The sequence below is a fragment of the Cygnus olor genome, chromosome 15 (genome assembly GCF_009769625.2).
Source record: "Cygnus olor isolate bCygOlo1 chromosome 15, bCygOlo1.pri.v2, whole genome shotgun sequence".
Classification (NCBI taxonomy): Eukaryota; Metazoa; Chordata; class Aves; order Anseriformes; family Anatidae; genus Cygnus; species Cygnus olor.
Genome location: NC_049183.1, coordinates 8,155,108 through 8,168,068, shown reverse-complemented (window position 1 = coordinate 8,168,068; position 12,961 = coordinate 8,155,108). Strand labels below are relative to the sequence as shown.

Below are 12,961 nucleotides of genomic sequence, written 5' to 3'. Positions count from 1 at the left end.
AAGAGTGACTAAGGGTACCGAGAAAAAAATGTCTTGCCTTTCAGGACAGCCGTGATAATCCCACTCCTGGTAAATTCAGATGATAGTACTGATAAAGACTGGTTCATTCTCCAGCCAGGGCATATGCAGTGGCATTGTCAGCAGCATTCTTCGTGATATCAAAAGGAGTTGTATTACTGACTGAACCCCTTTCATTTCATGCTTTAAAATATAAGCCCATTAGGGCAGTATTATTCTCCTGTGTAAGTCTATCAAATGAATAAATTGATTAGATTAATATGATCTCACCTATAACATAGATTAATATGGTCTCATCTATAACATAGCAGTAGATTTTACTACCTGAGGTAAGGCAGCATCACATTTATATATGTTTTAGTAAGCAAACATTAATCAATTAGTTTTCTCTATTCTGGCACTAATTCTGCAAAGACTTGTATGCATTTAGTTTTAGTTGCATGAGTGAAAAGCCACATGTTCCTGCATAACTTGAGCTTCAGAAGTGCCACACATTTTTGAAGCTGTTGGTAATTCATAGATATGTTTGATTTTAAAGACAGAGATACAGATTCTCCAGTGACCAAGCGGGAAATATGTTACAGGCCACTTTAAGTGGAAGATGAATTCCTGAGACCTGGGGGTCTGCCTGGTGAACAAGCACAGCTTAACTTGGAGGTGCTGGTGTTCCCAGATTGGCCTGTTTACTCCACTGCATGAATTATCTGAGTGGCTCCTCAATCAGCTCTCAAACTCTTGAAGTTTAGAGCAGTCTTTTAAAGCGAACCTAGATCTTTCCACAGAGGCATAGACTACCACAGGAAATACAATGAACTTTCATTATTGCAGAGAATAGAGTTTTCAAAATGCGTCATTCCATTCCTCATTTATTTTATCTGCTTATCTTACAGCTATATTGAGAGTTGTTTCATCTGTCCTACAGCTGGGTAACATTGTCTTCAAGAAGGAGAGAAACACTGATCAAGCTTCTATGCCTGACAATACTGGTATGATTTGTCATTTTAAAAATTGAGTTAACATTAAAAAAATAAATAAAATAGCAGCTGAGTAAGCACTCTATGAGTATTTTTAATTTAATTGTAATTGCCTATATGCTTCACAGGTCTTAAAAGATATATTATGCTTGCAATCCATTCAATTATCACTAACTTTTCTGGTAACCCTGAATCCATAAATTGACGAACAGTGAATTTCTTGCTTGCATCATGGATAATACTTTTACTCTTGTGTGTACAACAGAGGAGGTTTTAAGGAAGATAAATAGCTTTGTATGCTTGTTGGACTGCTCGTATTCACACTTACTGACCTACTAAGAGAAAATTCAATCTGAAATATAGTATCACTCTTTTATTCTAGCTGCGCAAAAAGTGTGTCACCTGATGGGAATTAATGTGACAGATTTCACAAGATCTATTCTAACCCCAAGGATCAAAGTAGGACGAGATGTTGTTCAGAAAGCTCAGACCAAAGAACAGGTATCTACTTGCAGTCTGCTCAGCAATCCTGAAGATATTTTTCCTGTCTTCTTTTCTTTCTTACTTCTTGTCTAAAGGGAAATGTCTGCTTCTTGTCTCCCTATTCATTATTCTTACTTAAATTAGCTGTTAATTGCATTTCTTCTTTCACTTACACTTTGCTCTTCTTTTTTCAGGCTGATTTTGCCATAGAGGCTTTGGCCAAGGCAAAATTCGAACGTCTTTTCCGTTGGATTCTAACACGTGTAAACAAAGCTCTTGATAAAACAAAAAGACAAGGTGCTTCTTTCTTGGGCATTCTTGATATTGCTGGATTTGAGATTTTTGAGGTATGTGTTGTGAGATACAAGTTGGTTCAACTCCTTATCATCACACTGTGGTTTGGAATGCAAGATGACAAAAACCTAAATTCAGAGCCACAAAAACAATATGTTTCTTTCAAGCTGGCTAGCTGCCCATGACCAAGACAATCCACAGGATTACTCTACCTGGAAAGGCTCGGGGCTGGCAGCATTATCCTGCTGGGTGGCTGTGGGACCCTCTGTTTAGAACCAAGGTCTGGTCTTTGTGGTTTATTAAACAGGTCCCAGTACCGAGACTGACCGTTTGTGAACTTACTGTAAATTTTTGAGACCTTAAATTAGAAAAATACGGATCCTTTATTTTAATTTCAGTAGTCTTTAAAAAGAAATAGAAGGTAGAAAATTTCATCTTGTCATGTAAGTTCCCTCTTGAAGGTGTCTTTCTAACAGTAGGAATTCAATTATTTTGTCTTCATCACAGATCAATTCCTTTGAGCAGCTGTGCATCAATTACACTAATGAAAAACTTCAGCAGCTTTTCAACCACACTATGTTTATATTGGAGCAAGAGGAATATCAGCGTGAGGGCATCGAATGGAATTTCATTGACTTTGGCCTTGACCTGCAACCTTGCATTGAGCTAATTGAAAGACCGGTAAGATATCTCTATAGATGGGACACTACGTAGGTTTCATCGGGATCCATTATGTATCAGTACAATGAGACAGCCATTTAAGATATTTCAGATTCTTGATGCCTGGGAGGATTAGTTACAAAGTAAAAAGAAGGTGGTGTTCTTTCTTTGTCTCTGGCTGTGATGATACTGATTTGATGTTGCTCACATTGCAGACCAACCCTCCAGGTGTCCTGGCTCTGCTGGATGAAGAGTGCTGGTTCCCCAAAGCTACTGACACGTCCTTTGTGGAAAAACTCATTCAAGAGCAAGGCAACCATGCCAAATTCCAGAAGTCCAAGCAACTCAAGGATAAAACCGAGTTCTGTATAATGCACTATGCAGGAAAGGTACTGGAGAGATTGAGCTATTTTGAATTATGGAACTTTGATACGGTGATGCTCAAACAATAAAAAAAAGAAACAGTCCAGTTCCCCTGTTGATAAGGCAGAGCTTTAATAATATAATGTATGCATTAAGAGCTTTAATTACAAAACATGTGGAGTAAGATTTGCAAAACATTCGTGTTTATGCTAAGATCACATGAAAACAAAAAATAACTAGTACTGAGGTTTTTGAAAATCCAATTACTTGGGATTCCTTTCTAGCAACCAGATTTTTAAAGGCAGGGCAGGTCCCCTGCCATAGATATGTCTGCAAAAAAAGCTCTTTAGATGCAAGTACGTGCAAGAATAAATATTCAACTCAGCTCTCAACTATAAGCATGTTTTTCACATTTTATTATTTTGTGTCAGTCATTTTATTATTTTGTGTTCTTGGCCATTCCAGATTTCTGTTATCAAAAAAAGATTTTTGACCTAGTATTGTTTCCTGCAGGTTACCTACAATGCAACTGCCTGGCTAACAAAGAACATGGATCCACTAAATGACAACGTGACTTCTCTGCTAAACCAGTCTTCAGACAAATTTGTGGCAGACCTTTGGAAAGATGGTATGAATTGCAACTCAAATCAGTAATGTAGTTTAAAGGGAGAAAATTCTACCAGAACTATTTTGACAGCTATCCCTTACAAGCAGGAAACAAGTTTGAAACTAAGAATAGAAGAGATTGAACTAAGAAGCAAGAATAGCCTTTTCTAAAGAAATATTTATGGAAAACATCATTAGATAGATTTAAGCACAACTAAAATAATTTCCTTACTTAATATTATTCAGCAACATCCTAAAAAACATTCATTATGCTGTTATCATGTTGCTGAATGTATCATGCCAGACAGCTGATTTAATACAGGTTATTGCTGTTTATTATTGACGACTGTGAGCAGTCCTTACCTTACGCACTCCTCTCCCCAAAGTCCCGCAGCAGTTCTCTTCAGCAATGTATAATCTCAGATTCCACCAGACGAATATCTGTATACATACAAAACATTTCTTTTTTAAAAAAATTCTGTGGATCTGTAAGACATATATACTACACTATACATTTGTAACATCTACAAATAAGTGTGCATGCAAACTCCAGGAAAGTGGTGGATAGTTTACTATCAAGCTAGGCTCACCGATGTTTTTTTCTGGTTGGTAGGACACAAACCTACCAATGGGGATATTTTGCAGGACTGTCCTTTGTAGAGCAAAGGTAAAACAAAACACAAAATCTGTGTATTCCATTTTTCCATTCTGTCACTAGTTTACAAAGCTCCTCATTTCAAGTTTGACAGAAGTGGACCATTTACCTAGAAGGATCTTCCAGTGCTTTTGTTAGCATGCTTCTATTGCATCAAAAATATTTTGGTCCTCTTTAGCAAGTTGCACTTTAGCAATGTCAGTGACAGCTGTAATGCATGGTGAGGACAGTTTATATAAGCAACCCCATTCACACTTTCTTTTATATTGCAGTGGACCGTATAGTTGGGCTGGACCAGATGGCCAAGATGACTGAAAGTTCACTGCCTAGTGCTTCAAAAACCAAGAAAGGCATGTTCCGTACTGTGGGCCAACTCTATAAGGAGCAGCTGACTAAACTGATGACCACCTTAAGGAACACCAATCCCAACTTTGTCCGCTGTATCATTCCAAATCATGAAAAAAGGGTAAATTTCAAATGCTCAATTTTCAGAACCCTGGCACATTATGCATGCTGAGGTGCTCACTGTGTCAGCACGTTACAGAAATGAATGATATCTTCAAATGTAGACGTTTGAAGTAACATCTTTGTAAATTTCTACCGTGCTAAGAATACTTCCTGTTCCCTTTTCAGGCTGGCAAACTTGATGCCCATTTAGTGCTGGAGCAGTTGCGCTGTAATGGTGTCTTGGAAGGTATTCGTATCTGCCGGCAGGGATTCCCCAACAGGATTGTCTTCCAGGAGTTCCGTCAGCGGTAGGAATCCCTTGTTCGGTCCTACCTCAGTGTTTAAAAGTGCTGTAATACACGTTTGCCTGTACAAAATAATCTGATGTTTTTCCACCTCCTTAACATCTGTGTCTTTTGGCAGATATGAAATTCTTGCTGCAAATGCTATTCCTAAAGGATTCATGGACGGGAAGCAGGCTTGCATACTGATGGTGAGGAAAGCATCTTTGATCCTATTGATAATCAGGTCTATACCTCTTATATAAAAGCTGCTGCGAATTAATAGAAATAAGTAATTTTAAATACTCAGCACCGGAATTTACAAATATCCCTGTTTTCCTCCAGATCAAAGCACTGGAACTTGATCCAAACTTGTACAGAATTGGGCAGAGTAAGATCTTCTTCAGAACTGGTGTTCTGGCTCACCTGGAAGAAGAGAGAGACCTGAAGATCACAGATGTCATTATTGCCTTCCAGGCTCAGTGCCGAGGCTACCTGGCAAGAAAGTAAGAATACATACTAACAAAAAGAATATCTTTGGCAGTGGGGTATCTACCGTAGCCTTTTGTTCTCTGTATAAAAAACTGAAGATACTAAGATATTTTATTACCTATTAGTTGTATTGCATTAGAATTCAACTTGTGTCCAATGCTGACCTAAAACAACTCACTTCCTGCCCAGAAGAGGCTTACTAGTATAATTACAGGGGAGCAGTTATATTGTGAGTCTTCTTAAACCTTCTGTACAGTAAGCTCTCTGAAGCAATGACCCATTTTTTAAACATGTTTGTACTAACAGGACAAGGTACATCCTCAACCATGCCTGGAGTCACACACATTATTACAGTACAAATAGCAGCACCACTGGCATTTCTAAAACATAAAATAATTGCTTACACAGTGTGGGAATGAAACACTGGAGTCATCTAGCACGATCTCAGTTAATGTACATCACTAAACTATTAGCAGCAATGCTCTTTTCCCTGCATACTACCAAGGGTTTCAAATTGATGAGCAAACAAATTTAAACATAATAGGTTTCAAAAATGATAATCAATGTCTGTTGAGTGCCCATGTACTCTGAATATATCCAGAATTATACCATTACTTTCTGTTTCATTCCTACTTACTGAACGCAAACAGCCAAAAAAAAAGAAGACTAAATAAAACACTGGAAGTCTAAACAGAGGTATTACCTTTTCTCAAGAAAGCACAGGCACTGTTTAAGTGACAAAAGAATTATTGCAGAATCCTCAAATCAGTAGACCCTCATGCTAGAACTTCTTTACTTAATGTTTGTATCTTACAAACACTTTGCCTTCTCAGACTGAACCAATTTGCTTTGTGTTTTTAATCACAGAGCCTTTGCCAAGAGACAGCAACAGCTGACTGCAATGAAGGTTATCCAAAGAAACTGTGCTGCTTATCTGAAGCTGAGGAACTGGCAATGGTGGAGACTGTTCACTAAAGTAAGTGACTACTATCTGTGAATCTCTCCCTCAGCTTTCCAAAAGAAATAGACTGCACAAGACACCAACTCCTGTCATGTCAGGCATCCTTCCTGCTCCAGTTTATCACAGCTGACTGCAAGAGCTTCATTAGCTTTTATATAATGCCATTACATTAAAGTTAGTTTTAGCTTGGGATGAAAACAAACTAATTAAGCAGAGATTCATATAAGATTTTGTATGTGTTCTTTTTTTAATTGCCAAAAAGGAAATATTTTCACATAGGTGGATAATGAGAAGAGAGCATAAAACAGAATCTCATGAACATGCAGTTATGCATCTAGGGATAGAGTAGCTTAGGAACTCCCTAAATGGGATATTAAACACCTTCTTGCTAGGCAGTCAAGCAAATTAAGTCTATTTTCCTACTGAAGAGGCTTTTTTCGTGTTGTTTTATTTTGTTTTTCCAAAAATGGCCTTCAGTTTGGATTCAGAAAATTGTTCCTACCTGCATTGATAGCAACAGTCACTAACACACACGTGTGCGCATGTGTGCCTTTCTGTGTAGCAGTTATAGTCCCTGGACATTCTCAACACATGAAACCTGGCTTGGAATCCTTCAAGAAGTGACACTATTTGAGGTAGAGGTGCTCACAAGGCTCTGAGAATTAACACAAAACCAGTTAATAACACTGCAGGGGCTTGCTGCTTTAAAGATGTTTACACTGAGTTTGGTTAGAAAGTATTTGCCCACTACTTGCGGAACAACAGATAGTGCTGCCTTCAGTACCCGTCAGCCTGGCACCATTAAGTGCTGCATTTAGTAACATAAGCACTGGTAGGAAACATTCTTTAAAAAACCTTTTTATTTCCAGGTGAAACCGCTGCTACAAGTTACCCGCCAAGAGGAAGAAATGCAGGCCAAGGATGAGGAACTGCAAAGAACTAAGGAAAGACAACAGAAAGCAGAGGCTGAATTGAAGGAGCTAGAACAGAAACACACCCAGGTGATTTACAGCTCTGAATCTCTCTGAAATGCTAGCCACTCTCACCATTTCTAGAAGCTGTTACAGTAAAGGTCTCTTCTTCCTTTGGAGTCACAATTGTATTCATGGCAATTAACGGTCCAGAACAAAAGCTCAGTGCAGACAAACTCCCAGTTCCTTCAGTGGAGGCCTAGTGCCTGCACAAAAACCATGTGGTGCAGCTGCCTAGCTGTATACTAGGACTATCTAGTAAAAAGACACAAGGGGGCAATTTGCAATCTAAAATTTACCTGCCTATCCATTTTATCTGTGTAGCTTTGTGAAGAGAAGAACCTCCTTCAGGAACAGCTTCAGGCAGAAACTGAACTGTATGCTGAAGCTGAAGAGATGAGAGTCCGTTTAGCTGCTAAGAAACAAGAGCTGGAAGAGATTCTACATGAGATGGAGGCCAGGATTGAGGAAGAGGAGGAGCGCAGCCAACAGTTGCAAGCAGAGAAGAAAAAGATGCAGCAACAAATGCTGGTAAGAAGGTGTAAGCAACAACTAGAGACAATAACGTGTATCTCACAGAGAAGAACGAGACATAGGACCTGAGGTTTGCTCATGAAAGAGCTTGCTATGCAGCCCTCAATAGTATGTGCTTACTCTACTGTAGTAAGAACAATCAATATTTGTTCTTTCCTCCAGAATTCCATATACATCTTCTTTCCATACCCCAATTCTAAATTTTCTCTAAAGAATTAACAAATCTTTTCTTTGAAATCACTAAGCATTACAGATTATCTATTTCTTAGTAAAACCAAAGTCTAGAACATACCCCACATAGACCGACAAGCATTAGGCATTTCCTGTTATCTAAGTGGTATTTTATTTCCAGAATTCATTATTTCTTTTTCCCTACAAAGGACCTGGAAGAACAACTTGAAGAAGAAGAAGCTGCAAGACAGAAACTGCAGCTTGAAAAAGTAACAGCAGATGGCAAGATAAAGAAAATGGAAGATGATATTCTCATAATGGAAGATCAGAATAACAAGCTAACAAAGGTAAGTGTTGTGGGTCCATTTTCTTACTTTGTGCAAGATGAGAGAAAATCTCTTCAGCTAGAAGAACAAAAGGAATGCTTTAGGAAAACTACGTAGTTTCATGGGTGTAAATATTTACCAGATGATCAGTCCAGCCTGTAGTCAACAAATTTCTGATGATTTTCCTGTGCTTATTTAAATAATTCAAAATTACATAAAAATACCAGTTTTGAGGTCCATTGTGGTGGCAGTATCTTCAAGCAAAATCACCACAGCAGCCAAGCACAATCAGTGGAACACATTTTCTTGGCCTCAAGAGGAGTAAATAAGTCTCTTGCTTTTCAACCAATTTCAACCAAACTTCATGATTAGAACGAGAAGTAAACATGTATTCCAGTACTTTTGGAGAGGCGATACTCCTCTCAAATAGGCCCTATACTTACCAGCCACTAGAGTGAGTATAAGATTCTAATAACAGCAGATTAGAGAGGATGGAAACCTTAGGTACCGCTTTTCAGCCCCTCTATAATCGACAAATAGGAACATATCACTACAATCTCAGGAAAAACAGCATTGCAAGACAGTATCTTGGACGTTTTTTATTTGGTGTAGGGACGCTTCATAATCACCAATGGAAGACACTTCTGTTAACAAAATTATTTGATTCTTCTTAAGGAAAGAAAACTTCTTGAGGAAAGAGTAAGTGATCTAACAACGAATCTTGCAGAAGAGGAAGAAAAAGCCAAAAATCTTACAAAGCTGAAAAACAAACATGAATCTATGATTTCAGAACTGGAAGGTAATATGAACAAAAGTGTTTTAAATCTGACGATTTTTGTCATGGCTCATAACAAACAAACAAACAGAATCTGAAGCAAACTAAAAATTGTGCGTGGTGTTTTCCAACTTTTGTATGCTGAAGCCATTTTGGGAATGAGAATCACCAAAACCCCAGGGAGCATAAACCATAGATACTTGTCTTTTTATAAACAGAAGAGTAGAGGACAGGAAGTTAAGAAAAAAATAGCACTTCTGGAGAAAGAGAAATAATTTTTTTTTTTTTTTGAATGACTGGAAATAAATGATGACAGCCAGGTATTGCATGGTGCTTCAGAAACACAGTGACTTGTAGTTAAACATATTGCCTCACTGATGGCCAAAATAGTTTTGTCTGAATTTAAGATTAGGTTAAGTATTCCTTGTACTAACCAGTCCCATGAATAAAATCCTTACTTTTTCAGTGCGACTGAAGAAAGAAGAGAAGAGCAGACAAGAACTGGAGAAAATAAAGAGGAAGTTGGAAGGGGAGTCAAGTGATCTACATGAGCAAATTGCAGAGCTCCAGGCACAAATTGCTGAGCTGAAGGCACAACTAGCCAAGAAAGAGGAAGAGCTGCAGGCTGCTCTAGCCAGGTATTCACTCTTGAATCTACACACAGGTTGAAAATATCAGGCTGTAACATGTCCCTTCCCTCCCTAGACACCCAGATGCTGCAACTCTGAATCTCATCTCAGTACATTCTGTCTGCATGCTTTCCCAACTTCCAATTTTTTTTTCAACTAAAAAAAAAATTGACACTTTGCTCATAAACAACCTAACCTTATGTCCAGATAGCAATGAGAACTCCTCTTCCCAAAGACCTTGGCAGTGCTGCCAAGTAAAGAATGAAAAGTAACAACATAATTTATAGGCAAAAGGCAAAAATTTAAGTCTAACTTCGATCCATTCTAGTCTGTGGATTTTCTGTATAAACTTAAGAGGGAGAACACTCAACCAAAACTTTCACTGAATCAGTTGATTCAGCATCTCCAGTTATCATGTCCTGATAAAACATAACTGTCAGACCCCATTTGCATCAGTTCCCACTCTTTCTCTGGTACTTTCTTGCACAGTTTTCAGGTAGGTTCATATAAATATAAAGCAGGACTTTCAAAACTCACTGGCATGACTTACTGCTCACAATTACATTGTTAAATACCACTCTAGAACTCTAGAACACCAGAACACCAAATACACAGTATAAATATATGGTATCACATGCTATCTTAAATACAAGTAGATATAACTTTACGTAGACAAACCATGCTTCCTCGTGAAGTGATAATGGTAAAACTAAACATTTCCAGTTTGTTAAAATTGCACCCTGGAGATAAACCTTTAATCTCTGTATACCAATTTCCTGAAAGTGAAATGATATTTTTAATACAGAAAATGAAATATGTTCTTTTCAGGCTTGAGGATGAAACTAGTCAGAAGAACAATGCCCTCAAGAAGATCCGTGAATTGGAATCTCACATCTCTGATCTCCAGGAAGACTTGGAGTCTGAGAAAGCTGCAAGAAACAAAGCAGAAAAACAGAAGAGAGACCTAGGTGAAGAGCTGGAGGCTCTTAAGACAGAGCTTGAAGATACTTTGGATACCACAGCCACCCAGCAAGAACTCAGGTAGGGAGACTTCGCACGTGGGCCAAATAAAAGCTGTCACCAAGCTCAGTACAACACTGTCTGGTGTTTCATATGGCCCTGTGGTGGGTTAGCCCAGATGACATAATTGTAAATGGCACATTTGGAAGACAGCAGTCAGTGGAAAGATTAGTCTCTCACAGTGATGGTCTCCAAGATCTAGACAATCTAATTCAGGTTATCTAGATTTTTTTCTCTGGAGCCAGGTATCTCATTTTCTGTCTTAGGCACCTAAATAATTCAGTCTTGTACTTAATTAAATAAAAATCTAAACCTTTTCTTTTCCCCGATGTTTCATGCTTCAGGGACCACAGTTCTTTGGACCATAATTCTTTTAACTGATCTCAGTGCCACTTCCTATGATCCTGTCTGTTATATCCTGTGATAGCCACCTCATGGCATTTCTGTAAATTCATTTTTGCATTACCTCTCAACGTGAATTATAACTAGACTGACTTTCAGTTTGCTTTCACTCTGCCTTGCCATGACTTAGTACTGCAACTCCCATGGCTTTCATTGTGTTGGAGCCTTCCAGCTCCTAAAGATCCAAAAACCATACACAAGAATTGAAAGTGAGTTTTGGTAGCTGCAGTACCTTCTACAACTGTGCAGGACTTTCAGTCATTTTCCCAGTGACTGAAACACTCTTATCTGCTCCTGCTCCATTTATGGGTGTTACCTTTCAGAGCAAAACGTGAACAGGAGGTCACAGTGCTGAAGAGAGCTCTGGAGGAGGAGACTCGAACTCATGAAGCCCAAGTCCAGGAGATGAGGCAAAAACACACTCAAGCTGTAGAAGAGCTAACAGAGCAGCTGGAACAATTTAAAAGGGTAAGCAGAAGTTCATCTTATTGAAAACTATCCACTAAATGTGACTTCATTTTATAGAAATTCTTTCTTCACTTCATGCTTTTAGGCTAAAGCAAACTTGGATAAGACCAAACAGACACTGGAGAAAGAAAATTCTGAGCTGGCTAATGAAGTCAGGAGCCTGAATCAGGCCAAACAGGATGTGGAGCACAAAAAGAAGAAGCTGGAAGTACAACTGCAAGAGTTACAGTCCAAGTACACTGACGGAGAGCGTGTTCGGACAGAACTCAATGAAAGAGTTCATAAACTACAGGTAAGGGGGAGTCTGACCTTTCACTGTGACACCTTGGACTTCAGTAGACCAGTTAGGCCAAGTTCTTTTAGAGTACATCTGGAGGAATCCTGGCCCTATCGACTTCAGCTGGAATGCTCCTTGTCATCTGTAGGGCTCCTACCTCAGATATCACGCTGTTGAACAATTAGAACGCTGTTTCATGGAAGTGACAGCTCTTAGTCTCGTGGTCTCCCTGTACACATCTGTAATGCCACCACTGTTTCAGTGACAGCACTGCACGTTTTTAAAAGATTCTTTCTGTTCATTTGTCGTAGGGTGGTGGGGAACACCAATAGGAATGTGGCTTCTGGAAATGGATTAAACAACTATTAACCTCATAAGATGTACTCAGAAAAATGACAGCGAAAGGAGAATGCTTACTTATTTATGATTTAATTTCTAATAAGGAATTAACTAAAGATAACTTAAGATGACTCTTTGGTAGATTTGCAGTGCCTAGCAATACTGATCAAGCATGTTGTTACAACTTTTTTCAGAGAAGCAGTAAGCTTTTCTTGTTTATTTTAAGTTAATGGATAATGAAGAAAATATAATCATCAGCTTCTCTCAAACTTGAGAAGAGAAAAAGTAAAATACAGGAAACTCCCCATTCATCTTTGCAAGTCACTGGAAAGTGAATGAAAAATGGGAGCTGTATTTTCAGCATCTGTGTCATTCACCTAAACAACAATATTTCCCATAACTGAATTCCTGAAAATACTGCCTGTTGTCGTAATATATACGATATATTAGTATTACCTTATGATTAGGAACAGGCTATGATATTTGATAGTAATACGATACTAAGGTAAACTCTAGACAAAAACAGCATTACAACTTGGGGTCTTAATACACAGGTCACAAAGATGACGTTCAGACATTGCAGATTTTGTATGTAGGATTTAGCTCTATGGGACTTATATCCCATATACTGTCCAGAAAAAATGTGGCAAAGTTTATGGCCGTCCTACGAATTCCAGTTGAGCTAGAAACACCTTTAGTGCTTGAGGTGACCTAAGAAGCATAGAAGCAGATTCAGAACCCATTCAAACATTAAGACTTCAATCTAGAGCAAACTGAAGTTAAAGGAATATGTTGAAGTTGTGCAAAATAACTGA

General features: G+C 38.5%; 1 protein-coding gene across 3 annotated transcripts in view; it reads left to right on the top strand.

Annotated features, from left to right (window-relative positions):
- MYH11 (myosin heavy chain 11) overlaps positions 1–12,961 on the top strand; it is a 60,799-nt gene that overhangs the window by 35,910 nt on the left and 11,928 nt on the right. For all 3 annotated transcript variants that reach the window (XM_040574629.1, XM_040574630.1, XM_040574631.1), the window contains 19 exons: positions 909–1,004; positions 1,375–1,493; positions 1,670–1,822; positions 2,277–2,450; positions 2,645–2,818; positions 3,306–3,420; positions 4,326–4,519; positions 4,687–4,808; positions 4,924–4,993; positions 5,127–5,287; positions 6,141–6,249; positions 7,104–7,235; positions 7,530–7,736; positions 8,120–8,257; positions 8,912–9,035; positions 9,478–9,649; positions 10,469–10,681; positions 11,386–11,530; positions 11,616–11,822. In XM_040574629.1, coding sequence (XP_040430563.1) covers positions 909–1,004; positions 1,375–1,493; positions 1,670–1,822; positions 2,277–2,450; positions 2,645–2,818; positions 3,306–3,420; positions 4,326–4,519; positions 4,687–4,808; positions 4,924–4,993; positions 5,127–5,287; positions 6,141–6,249; positions 7,104–7,235; positions 7,530–7,736; positions 8,120–8,257; positions 8,912–9,035; positions 9,478–9,649; positions 10,469–10,681; positions 11,386–11,530; positions 11,616–11,822 — 2,825 coding nt within the window. The remainder of the gene's footprint in view (positions 1–908; positions 1,005–1,374; positions 1,494–1,669; positions 1,823–2,276; positions 2,451–2,644; positions 2,819–3,305; positions 3,421–4,325; positions 4,520–4,686; positions 4,809–4,923; positions 4,994–5,126; positions 5,288–6,140; positions 6,250–7,103; positions 7,236–7,529; positions 7,737–8,119; positions 8,258–8,911; positions 9,036–9,477; positions 9,650–10,468; positions 10,682–11,385; positions 11,531–11,615; positions 11,823–12,961) is intronic.